We start from the raw sequence: 27,794 nt of genomic DNA, 5'->3' as shown, positions 1-27,794 counted from the left end.
GGCGAACTAAAAACAAAAAATCCTGCGGGGCGGCCGAAGCGGATTTGAGGGAAGGCTGCCCCGTAGAATCTGCCGCCCCAAGCACAAGCTTGCTCAGCTGGTGCCTGGAGCCGCCCCTGGTGCTGGAGGTTGCAAGGTCTGGGATATAGCAAAGGGGGATGCACCCATCGTGTCTCATTGCAGGTGGATCCCGTCCCAGGTGCTGTGAAGCAGTGCAGTCTCCGTTTTCCGGGATCTGGGGCAGGGAGCATTGCCTGTGCTCAGACCTGCTCTGCACGGCCCTTGGTCTGCATGCCGCAGCCAGGGGAATGTGCCCCCTCCCTAACCGAGCCCAGCAGGGTCTTACCTCTGGGCTGCCTAAGCTGGTTCTGTGGGCTCCAGCGGACAGAGATTCTCATCGCTGATAGGTATGCTTGGGGCCGGCTGGGAAACTGGTTTCCGCTGCCTTTCCTCCTAGTCTCTGTGTCATGTTGGTTTCCCCCATCAAAATCTATCCTGTTCCTCCCGCTGGAGTTGTCAGATCTCAGCCCTGGCCCCGGACTCCCCAAGACGGACTTGGCTGAAAGTCACCGATGTCTATGCTAACAAGCACTGTTCTACGCTGCTTTGCTGTCGAACAAGAACCCTTCTGTTGTACCAGCTGGCTGAGAGTTGTGTCTGCCTGCAGAGTTGGGATGCGCATCTGCCTGTGGAGTTGGGGTGCACGTCTGCCTGCAGAGTTGGGGTGCCCGGGCGGACTCGCTGCAGAAAGCGCACAGTGTGGATGCAGCCTGTGTCTAAGCAAGTGCCTTCTGCTGTGTTAGAGGAGTCCCAAAGACAGGCCGGAGGGGGAGAGGGGGATGGACATCTGTCCACCCCTAAAATCTCTCTGCCCAGTGCCCCATTGCAGTTTGAGCTGCAAATACTTTTTAGATGAGTCGTCTCTCCCCACCCCCCCCCCCCCCCCACACACACACTCCTGCATCCTCCTTCTCCCCCCAGGGAAGGGCTGTGAGGGGTGCGGGGGTCACAGCATGATATTTCAGGGGCTGTTGTGCAATTTCACCCTTGATGGCTTCTTCTGCATAGGACACGGGGGGGAGAAGGCGTTTTGATTTAACCGGAGTCTCAGCTCGCTGGTTACATGAAATTGACTAATCAATTAAATTGTTGCTTACTTGTTAATTACAGCAGCTGGACAGCAGCCAAGTGTCCTGGGTTCAGTTCTTTCTGCTTCCCCCGTACCCTGAGTTCGGGGCACCCCCAGACTTGCCTGGTGAAATTGCTCTTGCTTCCAGAGAGCTGCAGCCAGTTGGCTGAATGGCTCTGGCGGGACACCGAGGGAGCCTTTCGCCCCCAGGAGGTTTGGCTTTTGCAGAGGGGAATGAAGCAGGGGGGAGCTAAGCCGTCTGTTTCAGACTCCAGAGTATTTCAATTGATTTTCCAACACTCTGTACATCCCGATCTGATTGCATTTCAGACAAGAAACAAGCGCAAAGCAGCTAAGCGCTGAGCTATCTTTGGGTTCTAATGAGAAAATATCACTCACTGGCTTCCTTGCTCCCGCTGATCCGAAAGGCAGCAGGACGGCTGGATGAGGAAGGAAGGATGATCCAGTGGTCGGCACACTAGTTTAGGATTTAGAGACCCAGCTTCACATCCCTGCTCTGCCACAGACTTCCTCTGTGGCTTTGGGCAGAGCCTCTCTGTGCTTCTGTTCCCCATCCGTAACAAAGAGCCAGGGGTGTTGTAAGGATAAAAGCATTAAAGATTGCTGGGCGCTCAGATGCTACTGTAACGGGCCCGGGTATGTCCCTTCGATAAAAAAAAAATCAGATGGGGGTGTGGGGAACTTCCAGGAGATTCCCAGTGGAGAAACTCGGCCAAAGTTTGTCCAAATGTATCAGGAACATTTGAGGTTTTCCATTGCACCAGCAAGGGACGAGTTAATTCATAGACTCTTAGAACTGTGGGGTCTCGAAGGACCTTAAGAAGTCGTCTAGCCCAGCCCCTTGCACTGAGGCAGAACCAAGTAAACCTTGAGCAGCTCTGACAGGAGTTTGTCCAACCTGCTCTTAAAACCTCCAGTGCTGCAGCTTCCATGCCCTCCCTTGGGAACCTGCTCCAGAGCTTCACTCTCCTGAGAGTTAGAAACTTTTCCCTAATATCCACCTTAACTCGCCTGGCTGCAGATTAAGCCCATTGCTTCTGGTCCTTCCTTGGGTGGACATGGAGAACAATTGATTACCATCCTCTTTAGAACAGTCCTTAACAGATTTGAAGATTGTTCTCAGGTCCCTCCTCAGTCTTCTGTTCTCAAGACTAAACACACTCAGTGTTTTTAACCTTTCCTCTTCAGCAAGCCCAGTTGTGGAACACAGTTGTGCAGTGTCTGTGTGAGTGGTTGTCTTCCCACTGGCTAAAAAGGCCGTGGAAAAGATGAAAGATGATAAGCACAATGTTGCAACCAGCAGTGTAGCCTGCACCTGTATTTAATCAACTTGAGTGAGAAAAGAGAGAGCGGCTTTTGGAAGCTGCTTTGATTTTTGCCACCCCTACACGCGGCTTGGCTCCTCTGTGTCCCTTCCTGCCTCCTTTTCGTAGGGCCGGATTCTCCATAGCGCTCTCGGTTGTGACACTCAACTGGGACAGATTTGGGGCTGGGCTCTTTAGGAACTCAGGGGGGGTATGTTTGGAGCTCATCCCCCCACCCGTCGGATGCTTGGTTCAGGGGCCACATGACCATGACCCAACCCTCTCCGTGGAAAGCAGTCAGAGGTCCCCCCATAAAGGCTAATGGCTCTTGTCCATCTAAATTGAGTAGCATGAGTTTTGCCTGCAGTGGGCATTAAGCTGCAGCTCAGAACCAGCTGGCAATTCATCTGGAACGCCAAGATTGTGCTGGAATGAACTAGGGAGAGGGGAGTGGAAGCCAGCAAGACTGAGCACCTCCATGGGCCAGGCTGACCCTCTAATCAATTCTTGCTTATGTACCTGCTGTGTGTGTCTCTCTCTCTCTCTTTCTCTTCATCTCTCCCTGTATTTTTCTCTCCTTTTTTAAACTCTCCATGAATATGTTTCTTAACCCTCTACATTACCTCTTAATTTCTGAATCGCATTAATTACTAAATGATGCCGTAAGAGTGAGCAAAGGAACTGGTTGCTGCGCCAGCGGGTCGGGCGATCAGTGTCCGAAGCAGGTGGTCAGGCAGGGGTGGGATTTCTGAGGAGTCAGAGGGGTTTTGTAATGTGTGGGTCCCCGGCTGTGCTGCGAGCATGTTGGGATGCAGGGTTTCGGCTTGGGGCCTTTGAAGTTACATCACACCCAGATTGCAAGGGATGGGGTTTTATTGTTTCTGCGAGAGGCTGGTGGGGAAAACTAAGAATGTACAAAACTTGAAGGCGTGTTCATGTGTGTGTGTGTGTGTGTGTGCTGAGATGGTGATGTCTGTGTAAAGGGGGCAGAGAGCAGTGTGTGTAGAGGAGGCAGTATATGTGACCGGCACACGTGTGTGTTGGTGTGTAGAGAGTGGGGGGGTGTCTAGAAGGAGTGGATAGTGTGTGAGGAGTGGGAAGGGAGGTGTCTGTGTGCCGCGGGGCGTGTCTAGAAGTGGATAGTGTGTGAGGAGTGGGAAGGGAGGTGTCTGTGTGCCGTGGGGGATGTCTAGAAGGAGTGGATAGTCTGTGAGGAGTGGGAAGGGGGGTGTCTGTGTGCCGTGGGGGTGTCTAGAAGGAGTGGATAGTGTGTGAGGAGTGGGAAGGGGGGTGTCTGTATGCCATGGGGGGTGTCCAGAAGGAGCGGATAGCATGTGAGGAGTAGGAAGGGGGGTGTCCGTGTCCCAGAGAGGAGCGTGTGTCTCTGTGTGAGTAGCCATTGGGCCAGGTGTATGTTTGTGTGCGGTGGGCCATGTGTGTGGACATGGAGGGGCCGGGGTGCATGTGTGTCAGTGAGGGCAGGTGTAGGGGCAGAGTTGGTGTATAGATTTCACTTTCCCACCACCCCACCCCACTTATGTGCCATGGGGCAAACCCATGCTCTGCTTCACCACCTGGATGCTGCGCTGATGGGACCCTCAGACCATTCCATTCCCTCTCCCTCCATCACCCACTTCATCTCTCAGCCTCCCATCCCCTGCACCCCTGGGGAAGCAGCAACTCGAACTGCCACCTCTCTGTCAGGGCGCCACCCGCTCAGCGGGGCCCAGGAGGCCTGGTGACGGCGAAGCCGGTGGCATGGCCTGGTCTTTGCGAGATCAGGTGTGGCACCTAGCCGGTTTCTCTCCCCGCAGTTGTCAGAGCACCGGGGCAGGCGCCATCCCATCTGCAGCCCCGTGGATGCCCAAGAGCCTCTTCCTCTGCAGCTGCCTCTGTCTCTGTCTACCTGTGCTGCTCGCCTTTCCTCTGGCTCCCTGGAGCAAGAGCCGAGCGCCCGATGCCCACGCTAGGCCATGCCTTGGCAGGGCCGTTGTCTGTACCATAGCCCGCATGACGCCTGGGCTACGCAGCTCTGGGGAGTTACACTCAGCAAGGATGCGGCCCCAGACTAAGATGTCCCTGTGGAGGAGTGCATCTGCCTGGTGGTACAGTGTGTGTGCGTGTGTGTGCACACGCATGCTCTTACATACCTATCTGGTCGTGGTCTGCGGTGTGTGTATGGGAGTGGACCCTGCAGGGGTTGTGTTTATGCAGTGCCTGTCTTGTGGGTTGGTGGTGTGGCTGTGTGGGGGCAGTGTTGATGTGTATCTTTGTGGCAGGATGTGGGTGTTGTTCTGTCTGTGCAATGCCTGTCGCTTTCTGCTGGGGGGTGACGAGGGGGCATCGCTATCTTCCGTTTGACTGCTGCGAGTTATTATGTATTCTCCCACGGTGCTCAGCGCTGTACAGACACACAACCGAAAGACAGCTCCTGCCCCAGTCTCAGCCAAGAGACAACAGGGACAGACAGACAGATGGGCAAATGCAAGGACATGATATGATATGGGTCAGCAAGATGGACGGGTGTCCCAGCCGCCAAACCACTGTCTAGTTTTGTGTAGGCTTCAGGGCAAAGGAAGGTTTGGTGGCGGGATTGAAAGGATGTTGTGGGTGTTTACAGGGAGCGCCTGCCCAGCGCGAGGGGTGGCAGGGGCGAAAGCATAAAGGGGCTTGTCTGGAGATGGAACAAGTGGGCCAGTCAGAGGCAGAAGTCAATATCTTGACACTGAATAAGCACTGATGGGTCGGTGGGGCCAGGTGGTGAAGAGCCTTGGAGTGAAGACAAACAGCCTGGGTGGGAGGCCCTAGAGGGAAGACTGGATCCAAGATGACACGCCAGTTACAGGCCTGAGTGACCGGCAGGATGGCAGCATGGGCCACACTGACTGAGAAAGGAGATGGGGGTAAGGCTTGTGTGTCTACACAGCGGGGGGTTGTGCGTTTGGGGTGTCTTGTGTGGTATGTGCTTAGGCAGTGCAAGGTGTTGTGTCTCCGCAGTGGGTTGTGTCTGTGGTGTAGTGTTCATGTTGTGCTGGGCTCTATGCAGTGGGTTGTGTTGGGGTCTGGGCAGAGGATTGTGTCCAGGGGGGTTGTGCTGGGGTCTGGGCAGTGGGTAGTGTCCGGGAGGGTTGTGCTGTGGTCTGGGCAATGGGTTGTGTCGGGGGTGTTGTGCTGGGGTCTGGGCAGTGGGTTGTCGGGTGAGTTGTGCTGGGATCTGAGCATTGGGTTGTGTGAGGGGTGAGGGGTGGTTGTGCTGGGGTCTGGGTAGAGGGTTGTGTCGAGGGAGGGGTTGGGCTGGGGTCTGGGCAGTGGGTTGTGTCGGGGGGGGGGTTGTGCTGGGGTCTGGTCAGAGGTTGTGTTGCTGGGACGGGGCTGTCCCCGTGAGTTCCCCATCTCTGTCACTCACCTACATGTCGATTTTATGCCATTGAAGTGCTGAGCAAAATCTAAAATGCCCCCTGCTCAGTACCTCGGTGGGAAAACACTGGGACCCAGCCAGAGCATCTCCCTGAACCCCCAAACCCAGCAAGACCCTCCCATGACACTGGGGAGCACAGGGAGGGAGGAGGCTGGGGCAGCTCTTTCAAGCCACCTGCCCAGGTTTCACATTCCCTGGTGCTGGCTGACCTGTCGCTCCAGTCTCCTTGTGCTCGGTTCTGATCCAGTCCTTGGGGCTGGGGGACACACTCATGCCCATGGGGGTGCCTGGTGCCCAGGGGAAGAGGCACTGATGTGCCATGGGGCTGAGAGCCCACACCTGGAGGAGCTAGCAGCCTGCGCTCCATGATCAGGGATGTGGGGGGCAGGAGGGAAGGCCCCCGGGGCAGTCCGGTCCATGCTGTCTCTGCAAAATCAAATTCTCCTGCTTTCTATGGCCCTCCTTGAAGCCTGAGAGAGAGGGCTGGGGAGACGGGAGGAGAGGGCTGGGGGCCGAGCAGTGAGTTGGATGACAGAGGAGCAGGGGAGAGAGGGAAGGGCGAAGTGGAGGAGAGAGAAGGAGAGCGAGAGATGGGGGATGGACAGAGGGGGCTGAGCAGGATATGGAAAAAACAGCTTTTCCCAGCATATTTGGGATTCTTTCATCTGGGAATGACCCACTTTCTTCACCCTTCAGAGAAACAATCCCCTCCCACCCAGGGCCTCCTCCAGAGGCCAAAGACAGCAGCTCTTGGCCCCCCGCCCAGTAGCCTCTGCCCCAAGCCCCCTCTGCCCAAGCGGTGTGCCAGGCAGCCTGTGCCTTGGTCTGGGATCAAGAGCCCCTGGGAAGAGCAGTGAGTTTCCCAGTCGGGCCTCCCTGTGCCCCACCCTCCGTGAGGCGGGTTGGCAGCCAGCCTCAGGCAGCGCTGGACTCCCCCAGGGATGGGACGCTGCTCAGCTGCTGCCAAGACGGGTGCCCGATGGTGGGGCCGGTGCTTTGGGAACACAGGAGTCCGGGTTCTTTCCCTGCTGCCTCTGGGAACAACCATGGGTAGTTTCAGCGCTGGGACAACAGTTCCCAGTCACCACCAGTTTGGCACAGCAGCACTGCACAGAGGGGGTGGGACTTGCCTGGGGTCGCACCATGAGTCAGTGGCAGCACCGGGAACAGAACCCAGGAGTCCTGGCTCCCAAGAGCCCCTTGCTCTAACCACGGGATCGCTCCCCTGCCAGAGTTGGGGCTAAAACCCCAGGTCCCCAGTCCCACACAGCCTTCCCCTATCCTGGCCACACGGGCAGGAGCCGAGAGCTCGGTGCGGAAGGGGCCCTCCAACAGTAATGGAGCTGAGTGGGGGTGGGGAGCGTCTGTCTGACACCCCCTAGCCCCCTTCTCACTGGCCCCCAGGGCAGGGGGAAACCCGATCTGTGCCCCCTCCCCACCCCCCATTGCGGGCTGTGATGGTGCCAAACAGCTGCTTTCATTAGCGCCTTTGAAACTGGAACGGCCGGACATTCCCTCCCCGTCCCCTTCTCGCCTTTTGGGGGCAGGGGTGTGGGTATGTGGGGCGGGGGGCTGGATTTCTCTGCCTGCCCCCTGCTGGCTGCTGACCACCACTGCGCCCCCTGTCTCTCCTTGTGCCCCCGCAGGTGTGAAGGGCACCCGTCCCTCCCGGAGACCATGACTCCGCCTTGTGCTCTGCTCATCCTGCTGCTGCTGCTGGAGGGGGCGGCCGACGCCGCGTTCCCTGAAGAGCCCGGGCCCATTAGCGTGGCCCCTGGAGACTGTAAGTGGAAGTGAGGGGGGCCAGGCAAGGAAGAGCTGGGGGCGGGGGCACAGTCTGGCCCAGAGGGGCCCTCAGCCAACTTTACAGCGCGGGGCCGTTCGCTCGCCAGTCCCCCCCAACCCCGGTTTCACGTTGAACATTGGGTCCCATCTTGGGGCAGATGCAGGGGAGCACAGGGGCAGGACGCTGACAGAACAGGGGGCTGCATCGGGGTGCAGGTGGCAGCTGCTTTGGGACGCAGGGGGCAGCTGCAGGGAGGTCAGGCCGGATGCGTCAGATTGAGCAGGTGGCCCAGCGTGTGGAGGCTGGGTTGGTACTGGAGGGGTGGGGCATTGGCAGAGCTAGGGGCGGTGGGAAGCTATTCCAAGCCAAAGATGGGGGTGTCTACAGGGCAGGATTGAGGGGCATTGCCGGGGCTGGGGGCAGAACCTCGCTCCTGACCAATCAAACCAATTTGATGGGCGAGAATCCCCGGCTCAGCTGGGGCTGCAAAACTCAGCTCGCCTGTGGCCTGGGCGGGACTGGAGCAGTGGGGCCGGGGGCCAGGAGAGGGCAGAGTGGGGGTACTGTTGAAGAGGGGGAGCTAGTGGGTGCTGCTCTCCCCTGGCAGATGTGAAGCACTACTCGGTGTTCGTGGGCAGCGGGCTGAGCCACTTCTCCAGCCTGGACGGCAGCGGGGCAGAGCGACTCAACATCCAGCGCATGTTGAAGGTCAACAGGACTCTGTACATTGGCGACAGGTAACGCCCCCTGTTCAGGGCTGGGCACCCCCTCTAATGGGGACCCATGCCCCAGAGATCTCTGGCCATCCCCTCCCCAAGATACAAGACACGGGATGCAGAGAAGAGTCCCCGGGAGCCAGGGCAACAAATGGGGGAAGGAGGAGAGGGATCTGTGGTGGGGGCAGTGAAAGGGGATTGGGGGGGTCAGGGGAGCAGGAGGGGATTTGGGGGCTGGGGGGAGAAGTGCGGGCAGGAGATCTCTGCGCTCCCAGCTGTCCTTTCCGCTTCCTCCTCCTCCTTTCCTGCATGGTGGAGGGGCAGGGGAAGACCCAGAGGACCAGGACGCCAGGCCGGGGGGAGGGAACAGGACAGGTGTGGGGAGGGTGCACTCCGCAGCCTGAGTCCCAAACAGGCAGAACCTGGGGAGGTGCGCCCAGGTGCGCCATAGCAACCTGCAGCCTACGGGGAGGGAGAGAGAGAGATGATGCTGGTGAGAGTGGAGAATGGGCTGAGGTCCCCCAGAGATGGGGTCCAGCATATAAGAATGGAGATGGGGGTTCAGTGCTCCATTGATGCCAATGTGCCCCCCTGTGAATCATTAATGGGCCTCTGCTGTCTGGCCCTCCAACAAGGGATGCCCCGATTGTTGGTTCTGACCTGCTGTCCTCTGTCTTCTCCCCCCACAGAAAGGACCCCAAAACCTGCATCTCACACACCCCACCACGTGACTCCCCTCCCCTCACATGGAGCCCTCCCTATGAGTCTCACAGATCTGTGACCCCTCCCCTCACAGGGGGACCCCAATATGTGGCTCACAGCTCTGTGACCCCACCCTTCACACGGGACCCCCATATGTGTCTCACAGCTCTGTGACCTCTCCCCTCACAGGGGGACCCCAATACGTGGCTCACAGCTCTGTGACCCCTCCCTTGTAAAGGCCGAAAGCCAGCTCTGACCGTATAACTTGATATGACTTTGAACTAGGCTTTCCATCTCAGTGTCTGGTTAATGAAACACACAACTATCATTTGTAAACACAGCAGTGGATCTGCAATTCTGGGCTTTGTGTGTTGGCTAGATGAACACAATTTGTTGAGAAAGAGTCAACATGGTTTCTGTAAAGGGAAATCATGCCTCATCGTGACTAAAGGGGGATATGATAGAGGCCTATAAAATTATGAGTGGTGCAGAGAAAGTAGATAAGGAAGTGTTATTTACGCCTTCTCATAACACAAGAACTAGGGGTCACCAAATGAAATGAATAGGCAGCTGGTTTAAAACAAACACAAGGAAGTATTTCATCACCCAATGCACAGTCAACCTGTGGAACCCTTTGCCAGAGGATGTTGTGAAGGCCAAGACTATAACAGGATTCAAAAAAGAACTAGATAAATTTACGGAGGATAGGTCCATCAATGGCTATTGGCAGGGATGGTGTCCCTAGTCTCTGTTTGCCAGGAGCTGGGAATGGGTGACAGGGGATGGATCACTTGGTGATTACCTGTTCTGTTCATTCCCTCTGGGGCGCCTGGATTGGCCACTGTTGGAAGAGAGATCATCTCCACGGACTGCCATTGACCCACCGCCTTGGTTTCAAGGCTGGCCTTCGCTAGCCAGGCTCAACCTTCAGCCCTGCAGAGCCGTGGCGGCCAGTGTCATTTCTAGCCCAGCCCAGTCTGAGTCCTGATCAGGAGGCTGCCTCATACAACTGCCACTGCAGTCGTCAGCTTGGTCGGCAGTGGGGTCTGGGACTGACTGGGCCCTGGAGGCTGATGTCTCCAGGGCTGGGTTGTGGCACATTGGCCAGGCAGTTAGTTGAGAGGACTCTTGCCCTGCTGCTGTCCAGGCTGCACCTGCTCTGGATACCAGCATGCAATGCTCCACCTAGACCTGAGCAGGAGGTGTGAACCCCAAAGTCTACAGGGCTCAGCATGCAATGCTCCACCTAGACCTGAGCAGGTGCTGTGAGCCCCAGAATCTGCAGGTCCCAGCGTGCAATACTCTGCCTCGCCTTGTGGAGGAGATGTGGCCTGTAGAAGACTACAGGTCCCAGCATGCAGTGCTCCATCTAGATCTGAGCGGCTTTCGGCTCAACTTGAGCAATGCATGCTGGGAACTGTAGTTTCTGTAGGCTGCATCAGTGTTAAAAAAGAAGGAGGGGCACATCATGCTCCACCAAAGCAGGCAGCCCTGGGCCCCTGCCCAGCGTATTCCCAGCATAGCCCTTGGCTGGGCAACGTCTGGGCCCCCCCTGCTGGCGGGTGCCGAAAAGAGAATGTTTTCCTGGCACTGTTGTCTGGGGGCTTCGTGCCGGGCCCGCCAGCCCACGAGCATTAGAACACAAATGAATATAAATGCGTATTTAACTTGTCCATTCATTAGCCCAAATGTATCGGTTTTTGCTATCCCAGTTTAATTGAGATGAATAAAAACAGATCTGGCCACTCAGAGCATAAATTACCCACTCCCAGATTGGCTCCATGAATCATAATTTTGCCTCAGCACTTACACGCCGGCAGCAGCACTTAGGCAGCGAACTTTTCACATCCAAGGCTGCCACTTAACTGCACCAATTGTGGTGGAAACCAGCCCCATAAATCAACATAAAAAGCCAGATTGAGAAACAAATTGCCAGCGAGAGCCGCGTGATTTCCCCCAGAGCCGGGTCAGGCAGGGCTGGAGCAACGGAGCTGCCATGCGCTTGGGATACTGTGGATGCAGGGCCCAAGAATCATTCACTTCATCCCATCATAGAATCTCAGGGTTGGAAGGGACCTCAGGAGGTATCTAGTCCAACCCCCTGCTCAAAGCAGGACCAACCCCATCTAAATCATCCCAGCCAGGGCTTTGTCAAGCCAGGCCTTAAAAATCTCTAAGGAAGGAGATTCCAGCACCTCCCTAGGGAACCCATTTCAGTGCTTCACCACCCTCCTAGTGCAATAGTGTTTCCTAATATCCAACCTAAACCTCCCCCACTGCAACCTGAGACCATTGCTCCTTGTTCTGTCATCTGCTACCACTGAGAACAGTCTGGATCCATCCTCTTTGGAACCCCCCTTCAGGTAGCTGAAAGCAGCTATCAAATCCCCCCTCATTCTTCTCTTCTGCAAACTAAATAATCCAGTTCCTCAGCCTCTCCTCATAAGTCACTCCACACCCTTCACTTCCTCACCTTGTGTCCCACCCTGACACCAAGTGGCAGAACCTACTTCCCCCCACGTAGGGTGGAGAGCCCCAGTGGGCCAGCCTGTGCTCCACCCTGGTCCCACAGCCTGCTGGGGATGTTAGTTGGTGGCTCCTTCGCAGAGCTGTGAGCATGGGTGTGTACCACCTCCCCTGACACCTGCCCCTTTCACAGCAAGAGGGAGACCCTGGCGGGCATTTACATCGAGTGCACCAGGTTGCAGTTCCTCTTCTGGCTCCTCCAGAACCTCCTCCTCCTCCAGTCCTGCTGCACTTTTCCCTGCAACTCCTGATTTATGCACACCCCGTCCGTGGCCCCATGAAGTCGCAAGACCTCCTCGTCAGCCTCCTCCTGATGCTGCTCAAGGTGGCCATCCACCCTACCAGGAGGAGGAAGTTGGACTGGGGGGAGCGGGGACTCTGCGACAGCGGAGCCTATTTCTGATCCCCCCTCAAGTCGTGTCTCTGGGCGGAGTTCCTCTGGGCCGTGTCCCCTGGCTCCCTGGCTGCCTTCGAGGAGCAGTGGGCGCTGTCCAGGATTCTCAGACCGATATCCTGCTCTGGACCCCTGTGTTTGTCCCTGTCACTTTCAGTCCCATCCCTGATGTTTCATGTCATGTCCCCTGGAATGATTTGATTACTGGTTCTGGTGGCTCCTCCCCTTAGGCTGTGAGGGCGGGGCTATTAGATGTGGGCGGGCTTCTGCCCATCCCCAGTGATTCAATAGGTGCTATAATAGCCCCCCACCCCACCCCACCATTAAGTGGCCGTGCCCTGATTTGTCACCCAGACCCCATCTCCTAGGAGGCCCCAGCAGGTGTGTGCGACTCGCCCCTGTTCTCTCCGTAGGCTCCTTGTCTGGCACTGGGGGCGGGGAGAGGGGGGGCAGTTTGGCAGCAGCTGGAGGAGCAGGGGATGATGCAGCTTCCTTAGAGAAGGAATTTTCGGCCAGCAGCTCCACATCCCTGATGGGACTGAGAAGAGTGACCCAGGGGCATCTCTTCTACCCGCTTCTTGCAGGCCTCTGCCTCTAATGAGGGTGCGGCTCTGCTCGTTTGCCAGAGCCCCGGGAGACAGCAATTAGGGGGAAGTTTCCCGGAGGTTCATTAATGCACCATCACTTGTAATTGATGCAGGAGCCAGTCAGGTGAGAGAAAGGGGGAGCACCATGAGCCAGCTGTGGGGGGGATGTGGAGGAGTGGAAGGGGCACAGGGCCCGGCTGGGTGCTGGAAGGGGCGGGTATGCAGGGCTGGGAAGGGGCCAGAGGGCAGGAAAGGGGGCAGGAACCAGTGGCAGGGTGGGGGCATTTGGAAAGTGTATAGTAGCCAGTGGTGGAAATGGGGAGGGAGCTGGGGGGAAAGGTCCTAGGAGGGCATCTCTTTGAAATAGCCTTCGGATGTGATCCTTAGCTCCAGGGAGGAGGCTTGGAGCCCAGGGCTCCCCTTCTCCCCACCCCAGTGGGACCTCTCCTCCCTTCCCTGGTGAAGACCCCCGCTCCGCATGGGGATCCCCCTTCCTGTCCGGAGAGAAGCTTCAGCCACCCCCCAGCCACGCAGAACAGGCTATGGGAGAGGGGTTTGGGGGCGGGGGGATTGTCAAGGTGACGGATGGGCGTAGCGTCTCCCACACCGATGGCAGACGTGTGTCAGTCAGAACGCACTGGCGGGTGGCGGGGGAGCCTCAGGCAGCCGGTGCTCTGGCAGCGCAGAAGTTAGCACCCATCCCTCTGCCCTGCTCTGCTAACCTTCCTCTCAACTGCTGCTGGCTGTGCAGCCTCGTGCGCCCAGCCTTGGGTCCCCCCTGCCTCTCCGTGCCCTCTACAAGGACAGCGCTGGCCGTGGGGACACGGCATTGCTCAGGCATACAGTGCCCTCTGCTAGTGCCCAGCTCTGCTGCCGACCACCTAGAGTCTGCGTGGGGCACCTGGCCAGTTCGCCCTGGGAGCTGTGGGCATCCCTGCCTGCTGCCCTGGGATGAGTCTGGGACACAGGGCCTGCTGGGGCTGGTGACATGGGCCCTGCGCTCCGCCAGATCGCGCTGCCCCTTTTCTGTCACGGACACCATGTGCCCCACAGTCGGAGCAGCCAGTGGAGTGCTTCCCATGTCAAATGGGGAAAATGCCCTCAACTCGCCAGGGAACAGCCTGCCCCACCTACCAGCCCCGGCTCTTACACTCATGTGGGGGTGTTCCAGGGGGTGCGGGAGGAAGGGGTGGTGTTTGGGGAGCATTTTTGTTTGGGGACTTGGAGTTGTTTAGGAATGTGTGTGTGTGTGTCTGTGTGGTAGGACAATCCTAGAGATTGTCATGTGTTGGGGAGCGGTATTTGTGTTTGAGAGGTGGGTTACGAGTGGGTGACTACTGGTGACTTGTTTGTGTGTTATGAGTGGGTAGGTTCATAGGGGGGTTGGGAATGAATTGTAGTGCATACGGGGGAGGTTTTGGGGGTGATTCAGGGATGTGTGTTATGAGTGGGTAGTTTGTGGGGGGGTTGGGAATGAATTGGGGTGCATACAGGGGAGGTTTGGGGGGTGACTCAGGGATGAGTAGGTAGGTTATGAGTAGGTAGGTTGGTAGGGACAGGTTGGAGATGTTTTGGGGGATGTGTGATGGGGGCTGGCAGTGTGGGTTGGGGAGTGTTTTGTGTGCATGTGGGTTGTGTAGGGCTGTATATAACATTCCCCCGCATGGCCTAGCACTCTCTCAGGAACCTGCCCCCCCTTCTCTCCCACCAGGGATAACCTGTACCGGGTGAGCCTGGAGCCTGCCACAGCCAGCGAGATGCGCTACCAGCGGGTAAGTGCCGGGCCTTGGGTTTGGCGGCACTGCAGATCTCTCCCAGGCCCCGGGGGCTGGCCCCCCATGCCTCTGCCAGGGACCGGCCTCACTTATTCATGAGCTCAGAGCGAAGCCGCTGCCTTGGTGTGGGAGCCTGAGCGCAGGATCTCTCCAGGCAGTTCCAGGAGCAGGTCACACAGTCCTAGCAATTAGAAGCCCTGGGCAGGTGTCCGAGGTACAAACGTCAGCCCAGCCCCTGAGGTCACCACTGGCATGCAGGGGGCAGCATGCCTGGGCTGGTCTCTTCCCTCTGTGCATAGTGCCCAGGCAGCTCTCAGCAGGGAGCTGAGACCCAGCCAACTCATCTCGCTGATGGCTACGGCGGGATGAGGCTAACTCGGTGCAGGGGGAGCAGCTGCAGCTACGGCGGAGGAAATCTAGACCTTTCACTCACCTGAGTTTGACTTGAGTTCCTTGTTGCTTTTATACCCAGAAATTGACGTGGGGGTCGAACCCACATGACATCAGCATCTGCCGGATGAAGGGGAAGCACGAGGTAAGGATGCAGCCTGCCCCTCTGCCTGGCCTGCAGGAGCTGCAGGGGAGTGGGGGCTGGAGGGGAAGTGAGGTATCCCCTGCACATTGCCCCAGCTCTCTGCCCCCGACTCTTCTCAGGCTAGGACTCCAAGTTGCTCACCATCACTCAAAATAGTGATGCCACGCTGTGCACACTGGTGCCAGGATTCATGCTCCCAGCGTGGGCGTTTGCCGGGATCCACACCCCAGCTCACTGCTGCCAATACGCCCACTCCCACAACTATCCACTGAGCACACTGGCTTTGTTTGGTGCTCCAGCTCTCTGGCCAGCTCCCCCCTTTGCCTTCCTGCTCACTGTGTGGTGGTTGGCGTGGGCCCCACCGTGAGCTGCGTTTGTCATACTCTCTGCCTTTTAACTCTCTGCAAACATTTGTGTCAAATGTGATTTATTAGATGCTAGTATAATTGGCTTTGTAATTAATTATTTCTGGTCTGGTGATCAGAACAGACACATCTCATAATCGGTGAGAAATCCAATTTCCAGATTCCATTAATGCCTCCTCAGGCTGAAAACGGCAGAGCACCAAGCTCCCCAGGGAGTGGCGGCCCGGTGCCCCGCTGGATCCGAACCCGGGCCAGCAGGAGCTCTGGCTCACGATTACAACCAGGAAGTGGAATAAATCAGCATTAGCTGAACGGGGCGCTGTCTCGTTAAACATCTGAGGGCCAGACTCTGAGCCTGCTTACACCAGTCTGAACTGGGAGCGAATCTGTTGACACCCAAAGAATTACTCCAGATCGACACCCAGTGTAAGGGGCGGGAGAATCTGACCCACAATCTTCCCAAAACATCGTTTTCAGACTTGGGGGTCTGAGAGTGGGATTTTCAAGAGAACCTAGTGGAATTGGGCACCCTATTCCCACTGAATTCTCGTGGCATTTGAGTTCCGAGTTCCATTAGCCCGTAGCCGCGAATCCATACCTAGACACCTCAGTGCAAGTGGGCTCAATTTCGGTGGTACAGAATACCTGCAGCATCCGTGCAGTGGAAGTTTTGGCTGATCAGCAGCACACAACCCCCCCAATTCCCGTTCTTTCCCACTCCTCTCCCTACAGTGTGTTCTCTTTCGACCCCCCCTTCCCAGTCTCTGTATCACCCTTCGCTCAAGCCTTCCCCCTAACTCAATCCAATGAGCACCTGTGAGAATCCAGCTATTTACATGGTTGTCTCAGGGTCCCAGTCCCATCTGAAAATCCAGCGTCAAGTGCCTAATCATAGGCACCCAGGTGTGGACATTGTGCCCGTCTTGGGGGAGGGCTTTTCAAAAGGCAGAAATTGGACCTAAGCACACAACTCCCCTAGACTTTCAGTGGGGGATGGGCACCTACCCTTCCCTTTCTGCCTCTGATAAACTCCCTCCTCGTCTTCTCCATGTGACAAATAACGCCCCAGCTCCGAACACACAAGAGGGTTTGAACAACCAAGCTGGCTCCTGGGAAGAAGGAAAACAGGCTCGTCAGTTTCACGGCTCTCCCTAGTCAGTTTCATTTTCAGCTTCTCCAGCCCTGGTTACAAAGCAGCTGGGACTGGGGCTCTGAGGCTGCTGGGAAATTTTTACTTCTTAATATTTTTAACAGTTGCCAGTGGAGGTTTTTTTTGGTTAATTACCCATTTCTGTTGATCTGAGTTTTTTTTAAATTTTTGAGCCTGACGTGGGGCACTAGTGAGAGTTTAAAGGACTGTTGCCCTCCCCATCCCCCACCCCATCCCCAAACCAGGGCCAGTTTTTATTCCTTGCAAATGCGGGAACGCTCATCAACAGTAACCTGGAACCCCTGGCAGGTTCCTGAGCCTCGCATGGGCACACACCTGGCTCCCCCAGCCTCTCCCGCACCTCTGAGCTTCGCAGAAGCATTTTCAACGGTTTCCATCCACCCTTGCCCTTGCTCACGTCTTGTCCCTCTGCCTAGGCAGCTTCACAGGTTTTCGGCCTCTCTTTGTTTCCCAATCAAAGCACATGAATGTGTGTTTCCATGGTTTCCTAGCAGCCCTGGAAAAATGGCGCTTTAAGGTGCTTGGTTGGATTCTTTTTTTTTTTTCCCCACTGCACATTTTTGAAGACCTTGTTCCTGGAGCGCTGGTTCACGAGGGCCAACTGGGGGGGGGGGGGGGGGGGGGTGGCCATCTGCCCCTAAACTTGCTGCTCATCTGTTTGTGTCCACCCTGCCATCTGGAGTGACACCTGGAGCCGGCGGGAGGAGCCCATCTGCATCCAGCCAGTGATGCCTCTGTGCAAGGTTAAAAGGGCCACTGTCAGGTTACGAATCCGGCATGCAAAATCATTCCCTCACCTGGGCAGCCAACGGCATCGCAGATGACTAGGGCTGGATGGATTTTTAACACCTCTTTGTTGCCTCTGTGCATGCATATTGTCCCCTTTTGGCATTTTCCTCCAATTGGACAATGAAGCTAAGCGAAGCCTTTAACTAGTGGGATGTCTGGGTTCCCAGGCACTAGTCCAGTCACGCTGCAGTGTTCTCAGTGCAAACCCTCCAGAGCGTTTTAAATAGAAACAGAAAACTGTTCTAACCTAGATTTAAAAACAAAAGCAACAGGGAGACATTTCTAGCTAGATGACTAGATAGATAGAGGAGTTTGCTTAGAGATAGGTGGAGTTTATAGAGGGTGTGCATGGAGATGGATAGATGGGGATGCAAGTGAAGGGAGAGATAGATAGATAAAGAGATTGATAGAGGATTGATAGAGGTATTCCGTACCACTGAAATGGGTAGCTAGCTAGGTAGGAATGCATGGGGGTGAATATAGGGGGATGCATGGGGTGGATAGATGGGTGGATGGCTAAATAGCCACAGATGAATGGGGATGGATGGATAGATAGATTAGATGGGTGGCTGGGTAAATAGGATGGATGGATATATGGGGTGGATATATGGGTGGATGGATAGGGATGAATGGGCATGGATGGATGGATAAATAGATTAGATGGGTGGCTGGGTAGATAGGATAGATGGATACAGGGGGATGCATGGGATGGATATATGGGTGGATGGATAGGGATGGATGGATGGATAGATTAGATGGGTGGCTGGGTAGATGGGTGGATGGATAGGGATGAATGGGGATGGATGGATGGATAGATTAGATGGATGGCTGGGTAGATAGGACGGATGGATACATGGGATGGATAGATGGGTAGGTTGGTAGGGATGAATGGGGATGGATGGATAGATTAGATAGGTGGGTGGGTGGATGAATAGGGATGAATGGGGATGGATGGATGGATAGATTAGATGGGTGGCTGGGTAGATAGAATGGATAGATACATGGGGTGGATAGATGGGTGGGTCAGTAGGGATGAATGGGGATGGGTGGATAGATTAGATGGGTGGATGGACAGGGATGAATGGGGATGGATGGATGGATAGATTAGATGGGTGGATGGATAGGGTTGAATGGGGATGGGTGGATAGATTAGATGGGTGGATGGATAGGGATGAATGGGGATGGATGGATGGATAGATTAGATGGGTGGATGGATAAGGATGAATGGGGATGGATGGATGGATGAATTAGATGGGTGACTGGGTAGACAGGATGGATGGATACGGGGGTGCATGGTGACTGAGAGAGATGTATTTCTTTACCTTTACCGTACATGGGGCGAGGCTCCCTGACCATGTCCTTTGAAGGTTGCGCTTTCCCTGATGTACTGAGATGGCCGCCTGGTGCGGTCCTCACTCCATAGCATGGTGCTGGGCCCAGCATGCATCAAGGTGGCCGGACCAGCCCGCACTTTGGCCAGCTGGGTGCATGAAGCAAATTCTGCTCCCCGTTACCAGGCTCCCGCCCCACGCCCAGGAGTTCTACGAGCAGGAACAGGCCCGTCCTCTCAGGTTGGCCCAAAGCAACATTTCCCAATTCCCTCCCCTGCACTGTAATCACAGCGTGCTGGGCGGGGCCACTGGCTCTGACCCCCCCTCTCCTCTCCTCTCCAGGCAGAGTGCCGCAACTTCATCAAGGTGCTGCTGGTGAGAAACGAGAGCACGCTCTTCGTGTGTGGGACCAACGCCTTCAACCCCGTCTGCGCCAACTACAGCGTGAGTCACCCCCGCCCCACCCAGCCAGGGACAGAGAACGCGGCCTTTGGGGTCTACCTATGGGGTGGGGCGCACGTGTGTGTGTCGGGGGCAAGGGGCGGGGGGCACCTCTCTGTGCGCAGCATCTGCCTGTGTTCGGCACTCATGCACGTAGGGGGGTGTGTCCCATGTGTGTCGCGAGCATGTGTATGTGGCACGTGCTCATGTGTTTAGTATGGAGTCGAGCGTGTGTGTCCCATGTACGTGTTCCAGTGGGTAGCGTGTGTCCTGCACGTGTGGTGTGTATGTCGTGCGGGTCCGTGTGTAGCATGCAGGCATCGTTTGGGTATATATATATAGTATGTTCGCATGTGCAGGGTCCCACATGTGTAGTATGGGCCCCTGTATAGCATTTGTGGGTCTCTGTGTCATTTAATCACTGACTGTACAAGTGTCTTTCCCTGACCCCCTTGCCCTGCCTGGGGACTCTCCTCTCTGGGCACACAGTGCCCTGTTCCTCCTGGGGCTGCTTTCCTTATGCTCCTCACCGCGGGCAGCAGGGTCGGGCAAAGTGCAGGGCATGAGCATCCAGTGCATCCCCCTCGCCCTGGGGAGCAAGGGGCAGTGGCAGCGGCCCAGCCCCAGGGGAACTGCCCGTGGTGCTTGGCGCAAGCTTCTGGGATGGAGCAGAGCTGGTGGGAGGGTGTCAATGGGGCAACACAGTGCACTGGGGACATTCCCCCATCAGGCCCGGATCTCTGCATCTCCCCACGGGGGCTGTCCCTGCTCCCTATGCTGAACCCCGGTCACTTCCGAGCCAGGCCCTAGAGGACAGACAGAGCGCAGAGCTGATAAGCACCAGCTCTGCAAAGGTCCTGGCCCGGCGCGAAGGAGGCCAGTCTATGGCAAAGGGCCCGGCCCAGCGCGAAGAAGGCCAGGCTGTAGTGAAGGGCCCAGCCCGGCACAAAGGAGGCCAGGCTGTGGCGTAGAGCCCGGCCCGACGCGAAGGAGACCAGGCTGCGGTGAAGGGCCTGGTCCGGTGCGAAGTAGACCGGGCTGCGGTGAAGGGCCCGGCCCGGCGTGAAGGAGACCAGGCTGCGGTGAAGGGCCTGGTCCACGAAGGAGACCAGGCTGCGGTGAAGGGCCCGTCCCGGCGCGAAGGAGACCGGGCTGTGGGAAAGGGCCTGGTCTGGCGCAAAGGAGGCTGGGCTGCGGTGAAGGGCCTGGCCCGGCGCGAAGGAGGCCAGGCTGCGGTGAAGGGCCTGGCCCGGCGCGAAGGAGGCCAGGCTGCGGTGAAGGGCCTGGTCCGGTGCGAAGTAGACCGGGCTGCGGTGAAGGGCCCGGCCCGGCGTGAAGGAGACCAGGCTGCGGTGAAGGGCCTGGTCCACGAAGGAGACCAGGCTGCGGTGAAGGGCCCGACCCGGCGCGAAGGAGACCGGGCTGTGGGAAAGGGCCTGGTCTGGCGCAAAGGAGGCTGGGCTGCGGTGAAGGGCCTGGCCCGGCGCGAAGGAGGCCAGGCTGCGGTGAAGGGCCTGGCCCGGCGCGAAGGAGACCAGGCTACGAAGAGCCCAGGAGGGAGCAGTGAAGCAGGGAGCAAGGCGAAGAGTCACAGTGTATCCAATATAGATGGGAACAGATGACACTGACCCGCGCTGCTGTCGTCCCCTGGCACAGCAGAGCAGGACAAGACAGGCCAGGGAGCAGCATGTTCCAGGGAGAAGCCAAGGAGGCGTCCGTGGTGGGAATCCTAAGCGGGTGGCACCTAAACTAGAGAGTAGCCCCAGCTCAGGCGTGGATCTGACGGCACCGGGCTGATGGGGCAGGAGCCTGGGGAACCTCCTGAAGCCAAGAGGGGATGGGGGTGCAGGCTGTATGAGAGGCAGCCTGGCCCAGACCGGGGCTCAGGAGAGACAGGTTCTATCGCCGTCTCTGGGGTGTGACCGTGGGCAAGTCATTTCCCCTCACCGTGCCTCAGTTGCCCCTTCCTTGCCCATTTAGACTGTAAGGTCTTTGAGGCTGGGTCTGTGGGTGTGCCCAGCACCCAGCATGGTGGCGGCACTCGGCACCCCGACAGGCCAGTCACTTAATGAGGTGCCTGGTTGTGGATTTAGGGGCCTGGCTTTAGTCGCCTGCTGAGTTTGCTGTTCGTGGGCGAGTGCGAGGAGGCTGGGAGCTGTCAGGCCCCAGTGCAAACTTACCACCTCTCTCCCTCTCCTTAGATGGACACCTTGGAGCCCATTGGAGACAGCATCAGCGGCATGGCCCGGTGCCCCTACGACCCCAAACATGCCAATGTTGCCCTCTTCACAGGTCAGTACCACCCAGCCTGCTCCCTGCTCTTGGGCGGGTGGGGGATGGAGGGGGGGGCGTCTCTGCTTGGCCTCAGTGCTGAGCTCCCTGAAGTGAGCCCGCCTGGCCTGCGGGACAACGTGCCAAATTCGGGGCTTCGTTGTCCTTTTGATTTTCGTCCTTTCTTTCTTTCTTTTGTTCACTTTTTCTTTCGCTTTACTTACCTTCCTTTTGTCATTTTGTCCGTCTACTCCAATAAATACCCATTTATCTGTCTGTCTTGCAGTGTTGTTGTAGCCGTGTTGGTCCCAGGATATGAGAGAGACAAGGTGGGTGAGGTCATATCTGTTACTGGCCCAACGTCTGTTCGTGAAAGAGACGAGCTTTTGAGCTACACAGAGCTCGTCTTCAGCTCGCTGTCGCTCGGCAGCTTCTCTTGCACCAGCAGACGTTGGTCCAATAAAAGATATCACGTCGCCCACCTTTTCTCTCTCATTATCTATCTATCTATCTATCTATCCCCATACATATTCCAATATCTATCTGTCTATCTATCTATCTATCTATCTCCATACACACCCCAATATCTATCTATCTCCATGTATACCCCAATATCTATCTATCTCCATACAAACCCCAATATCTATGTAAATATCTATCTATCTGTCTCCATACACACCCCAATATCTATCTATCACCCCAGTATCTATCTATCTATCTATCTCCATACACATCCCAATATCTATCTATCACCCCAGTATCTATCTATCTATCTATCTATTTCCTCTCTCTCCTTGGCAGGCGGGATGCTGTTCACGGCCACGGTGACGGATTTCCTGGCAATCGACACGGTGATCTACCGGAGCCTGGGGGACAGCCCCACTCTGCGCACCGTCAAGCATGACTCCAAGTGGTTCAAAGGTGGTTTCCCATCCCCGCAGAGGCCCAGAGGCCATTCCTAGTTGGGTGGAGGGAGGGGGAGAACGTTCTCTCCTAGGGACCAAGCTGGATCTGATGTGGGGGCTGAGTTACCTGCTGCCTTAGAAAGTTGCTCATCTTGGAGGCTTCCATGGCAGCTACCCCTACACCGCTCCCGGGCCACTCCCGCCAGGCCCTATCTCAGGGCAAGGGTGCCCCGCAGGGAACATGCCCTGCTGACTCTCATCGGGTTCCCCTCGCCCCCCTCCCTGCGGCTAGGCCCTGACCCTCTTGCGTTTGCCCTTCTCCCGCCAGAGCCCTACTTTGTCCATGCTGTGGAGTGGAAGAGTCATGTCTATTTCTTCTTCCGGGAGATTGCCATGGAGTTTAACTACCTGGAAAAGGTGAGGCGCCTTCCTGGGCTGCATGGCCCAGATGCAGCCAGCACTCTCCAGGGGCAGGGCCGCCCCACCGGCTTCTGCTCTGCTCCTTCACTTCCCTGGGTGACGCCTTGGGGACAGGCTGGGGTGGAGAATGGCGATCACAGGCCTCGGGGAGCACATGGATGACCGATGGTTCTGTGGGCAGTGGATCCTTCTGACCAGTGGATATGAATTTACAGGGCAAAGTACTGGGAGGATTGCCTTCATTTCAAAGCAGCACACGGAGGCAGCAGCTGGGCTCAGGGTCCTATTGTGCAAGGTGCTGCACAGACACAGGAGGAGACAGTCCCTGCCCCAGCTGAGATCAGGGCCCTGCTGTGCAAGGCACTGCACAGACACCCAGGGAGAGACAGACCCTGCCCCAGCTGAGATCAGGGCCCTGCTGTGCAAGGCACTGCGCAGACAGGGAGAGACAGTCCCTGCCCCAGCTGAGATCAGGGCCCCGTTGTGCCGGGCGCTGCACAGACACACAGGGAGAGACAGTCCCTGCCCCAGCTGAGATCAGGGCCCCACTGTGCAAGGCGCTGCACAGACACACATGAGACAGTCCCTGTCCCAAAGCACATACTGTGTAAGCAGGCGAACCAGACAAAGGCAGGGGAGGGAGAGGCACAGAGAGGAGAAGTGACTTGCCCATGGTCACCCAGCTGGTCAGTGGCACACCAGGGAATAGATCTCAAATCTCCTAAGTCCCAGTCCCATGCCCTGCTCTACCCTGCTGTCTCTCCAACGGGGCCCCAGCACGTGTCTGCGGAGGCAGGTTCTGGGCAGATGTGGAGAGGCCGCAACCTGGGAGAGGGGAGTTTGCCCTGGGGCTGTTCCAGACAGGTGGGGAGACCTGTAGCAAAGCAGAGCCAGGCAGGGAATGTCCGGGGCGCCCTCAGGGAGTGAGGGTGCCGGGTATGTGGGGAGACCTGACAAGGGCCCTGATCTCCAGTGGGTCTGTTGGAGCTGGAGTCAGGGGGGCTGTGGACCCTGAGCCACAAGCGAAAGGGCTCTGGCACCATTCTGGCTTCCCATTTGCAGGCCAGACTGGAGGGGCAGCTCCCTCATCTGCCTGCAGCTCTGCAGATCCTGGGTGCTGGCATCCATGAGCCACCAGAGAAGGGAGACTGCCATCCCGTGCCAGGCCTTAAAGACTGACCTGGGACCTGGGGATGGGTCGGACAGAAGATCCACCCACAGGAGCATCTTCAGGCCAGGCTGTAACGGCAGGGGGCACAGAGACCGCTGCATGGGAGTTAGCCACACTCCGCCCCCGAAAGCTCAATCGCTCCCTTCCTCCCTCCACGATCCTGGACCACTGACTAGCCGGGGGGCAGGCGGCAGAGCGACTCCGGCGTGGGCGGGCAGGGATGGAAGGCAGCTCATTGGCTGGGCTGGGAGGGCAGCGGGGGTGGGTGCCTCCTCCCCGTGACGCCCCCATCCCGGCTGCAGGTGGTGGTATCCCGGGTGGCGCGGGTGTGTAAGAACGACAAGGGCGGCTCGCAGCGCGTGCTGGAGAAACAGTGGACATCCTTCCTCAAGGCCCGGCTGAACTGCTCCGTGCCGGGGGACTCGCACTTCTACTTCAATGTCATCCAGTCGGTGACAGACATCCTGTACCTGGACGGGCGGCCCGTGGTGCTGGCGGTCTTCTCCACACCCTCCAACAGGTCGGTCCTCCTCAGCCACGGGGAAGGGAGGGGCCCTGGGCACCGTGTCCAGCTGGGGGTCTCTCCCCGCTGCTCATTTTGCCCCCAGCTGACGTTAGCGCTGCCTTCCCAAAGGAGCAGGCCTCTGCCCCGGCCAGCTTGGGGACCCAATCCTGCAGTCTGCCCCGCCAAAGCTCCCACAGGCTAGCGGAGCTCAGTGCTGGGCCGGTGGCTCCCACGAGACGTCTGCAGAGAACCCCGACATCCTGACCAAATCGGGCATGGATCAGTTCGTCCTCCCTTTTGGAATTCCACTCGCAGTCTCTGCACGTGCACAGCGTGCACACCCTCGCACGTGTACTTGTGCACACACCCTGCATGAGCCCTGAGGGCCAGATCCAAGGCTGTTGATGTTAGCGGGAATCTTTCCATTCGTTCCATTCGGCTTGGGATCAGGGCTGCAACAAACACCACCCCCCCACTACTCCCACTGAGGCAGATTTTCCATGCAGCCTCACTGAGAGGCTGCTGCGCCTCAGGGAAAATGCCTTCATACCCGGCGTCGGGCCTGATCCAGAGCTCAAAGACTCCCGTTGCCTTGCACTGCCACTGGATCAGGCCCATCGTGAGCTGCTCCTGGCGCTAGCCCAGGCAGCCTTGGGCTCAGACTGTCCCTCCCATCCACCAGCCGTGCAATGGGCTTCGAGTGATTTAGGGGGTCACTGTGCATATTTCACACCAGGCCAGGTGGGAGGTTGAAGCTCCTCTCAGGTCCGATCTTGTGCCCTTGAATTCCTGACCCAGTTCAAAACTTTCCAAAGTGCCAGGGGGGTGCTCGACTCCTGGCTCTGTCCCAGGCTTCACCCCTACTCCACCCCTTCCCCCAAGGCCCCGCCCCACCTCTTCCCGTCCACGCTGCACCCCGACCTTGCCTCTTCCCACCCAATTCCACCCCCTGCCCCCAGTGCATTGCACCCTCACTCCTCCCCGCTCCCCCCCAGAGCCTCCTGCACGCATGAAACAGCTGATTGCGGAGAGAGGGGGAGGCGTTGATCAGCAGGGCCTGCTGGCTGGCAGGAGGCGCTGGGGGGGCAGGGGTGAAGCTGATGGGGAGCTGCCAGTGGATGCTCAGCACCCACCATTTTTTCCCCATGGGTGCGCCAGCCCCGGAGCACCCACGGAGTCAGCGCCTCTGGCTACCACCTCTGGACAGAAATCCTATCTGCTCCCTAGCCAAGCCCACGGGGAGCCTTCTGCTGCCTGGCACCACGGGAACCCACAGGGACATCAGTTTCACCCACAGGGGATAATGTGCAAACTCACAGGGGCGGCAGGGAGCAAAATCCAGACATGCCACCCACCCCCCCTTCTCCGAGGAGGCCAGGGCATCTCCTTTCACAGGCCCGGGAACAGCCCTGGCGGCTGCGGGCGATTGGTATTCACTGCCCGTTGAGTCCAGGGCTAGGGGGTGAGGGCTGATTACGCAGTGGGGGGTCCCAGCTCTTCGGGTCTGGCGGTAACTTTGGTAACAAATCTGCCATGGCAAGAGCCGCCCAGGGTGGGCAGTGGGCAGCGAATGGGTTTTTCTCTGCCTTTTGGCTGCTCTGAAGGCTTCCTTCCCCTGCTCCTGCTGTCTGAGCCACGCAGTCCAGCCCTCCCCGCCCCACCTGTCCCCGAGCCTTGGCAGTAGCCACCAAGAGGGGCAGGCAGCTTGGCCCCCTCCAGGATTTGGGCACCTCTCGCTTGTCCCTTTCAGTCGCTGCTCATCCCACCTGCCCTCCCGGGGCCGGTGACGTCACTGCAGGGCACCTGGATCCAGCTTCTTGGATCACCAGCAGCCATGTCTGCCTGGGAAAGCAGCTGCATACACGCAGCCCCCGCCTGTCAGCTCCCTGGGCTCAGATGGGAACACAGCTGTGTGCGTTAGCGCCCTGAGCCATGCCAGCTGCAGAGGTCTCCCCAGCTCCTGCCGCCACGTTGGTGTAGGTGCCAGCCAGGGACAGGGACAGGCCAGGGGTCTCCCGAGGTGTGAGGATGCTGCTTTGTGTGACTGGGAGCAGCTAAGTAGCTGTGTAGAGAACCTGGCCCAGGCTCCAGACTGGATCCCAAACAGAACCCGACCCAGGCTCAGACTGGATCCCAGCAGAACGCGACCCAGGCTCCAGACTGGATCCCAGACAGAACCTGGCCCAGGCTGGATCCTAAACAGAACCCGACCCAGGCTCCAAACTGGATCCCAAACAGAACCTGACCCAGGCTCAGACTGGATCCCAGACAGAACCTGGCCCAGGCTGGATCCCAAACAGAACCCAGCCCCAACTGGATCCCGTACAGAACCCGGCCCAGGCTCCAGGCTGGATCCCAAACAGAATCTGGCCCAGGTTCCAGACTGGATCCCAGACAGGACCTGGCCCAGGCTGGATCTCAAACAGAACCTGGCCCAAACTGGATCCCAGACAGGACCCAGCCCAGGCTCCAGACTGGATCCCAGACAGAACCAGGCCCAGGCTTCAGACTGGATCCCAGACAGAACCCAGCCCAGTTGCCAAACAAGATTCCAAACAAATCTACATCCAGACAAATCCCAACCAGAACTCAACCTAAACTTGCTCCCAAACAGAACCTGGCTCAGATCCCTAAGCAGATCTCAAGCAAAACCAGACTCAGAAACCAAACCAAATCTGAATGGAATCAAGCCCAGACACCAAACTAGATCCCAAACAGATCCCCACCCTAAATGGATCCCAAACAGAGCTGGGCCTAGACACCAAATCAGATCCCACACGGTACCAGATCCCAAACAGAACCCAACAATGGATCAGCGCAGAGTCAAAGCAGAATTCAGCCCTGGACCCAGAGAAGAACTGTTGGGACACCAAAAAAAATTCACCCAAGTCCTTAGTGAGCTGCTCAGCCCAGGCCCATAACGTCCTCTGTGACCTTCGGTGGGGGGGTCCCGGGGGCGGGAGAAGGGTGGGAGTGGGTGCGGGGAGACTGGGCCAGCGACATGGCTCTCATGGCCCCTGTGTCTCTGCAGCATCCCCGGCTCAGCAGTCTGCGCCTTCGACATGGCACAGGTGGCGTCTGTCTTTGAGGGGCGCTTCCGGGAGCAGAAATCCCCCGAGTCCATCTGGACTCCCGTGCCGGAGGAGATGGTCCCGAAGCCACGGTGAGTGTATGGCACACGCCCTGGGCAACGACCCGTGGGTATTGCCAGGACCGTGCAGCTTTGGGGGGGCTGGATCAGGAGCGTCGCCAGAGCAGAGAGCATGGCCAGTTATCAGTCCTCCCCCAGCCTGGGCCTGGGTCCTGGGGATCCTTCCATCCCCGCACGCTGGGCCCTCGGTCCTGGGGGTCCTTCCACTCCCTCACCCTGGCCCTGTGTCCTGGGGTGTCCCTCCCCGGTCCTGGGTCCTGGGGGTCCTTCCATTCCCCCACCCTGGCCCTGTGTCCTGGGGGGTTCTTCCCCTTCCCCTTCCCCTTCCCCATCCTCTGTCCTGCAGTGTCCTTCCCCCACCCTGGTCCCCATGTCCTGGGG

At 57.7% G+C, this 27,794-nt stretch overlaps 1 protein-coding gene across 1 annotated transcript in view; it reads left to right on the top strand.

Moving 5' to 3' along the window:
- The window catches only part of SEMA6B (semaphorin 6B), a 91,650-nt gene that overhangs the window by 47,635 nt on the left and 16,221 nt on the right, over nt 1–27,794 (top strand). Inside the window, 10 exon segments of the mRNA XM_075070886.1 lie at nt 7,519–7,655; nt 8,266–8,395; nt 14,295–14,355; nt 14,831–14,893; nt 18,892–18,993; nt 21,192–21,282; nt 22,063–22,182; nt 22,495–22,583; nt 24,060–24,277; nt 27,294–27,459. Coding sequence (XP_074926987.1) covers nt 7,550–7,655; nt 8,266–8,395; nt 14,295–14,355; nt 14,831–14,893; nt 18,892–18,993; nt 21,192–21,282; nt 22,063–22,182; nt 22,495–22,583; nt 24,060–24,277; nt 27,294–27,459 — 1,146 coding nt within the window. The 5' untranslated portion in view covers nt 7,519–7,549.

Source organism: Chelonoidis abingdonii, chromosome 11, assembly GCF_003597395.2.
Source record: "Chelonoidis abingdonii isolate Lonesome George chromosome 11, CheloAbing_2.0, whole genome shotgun sequence".
Lineage (NCBI taxonomy): Eukaryota > Metazoa > Chordata > Testudines > Testudinidae > Chelonoidis > Chelonoidis abingdonii.
Note: the sequence above shows the minus strand (reverse complement) of the source record. Positions and strands in the feature narration are given on the sequence as shown.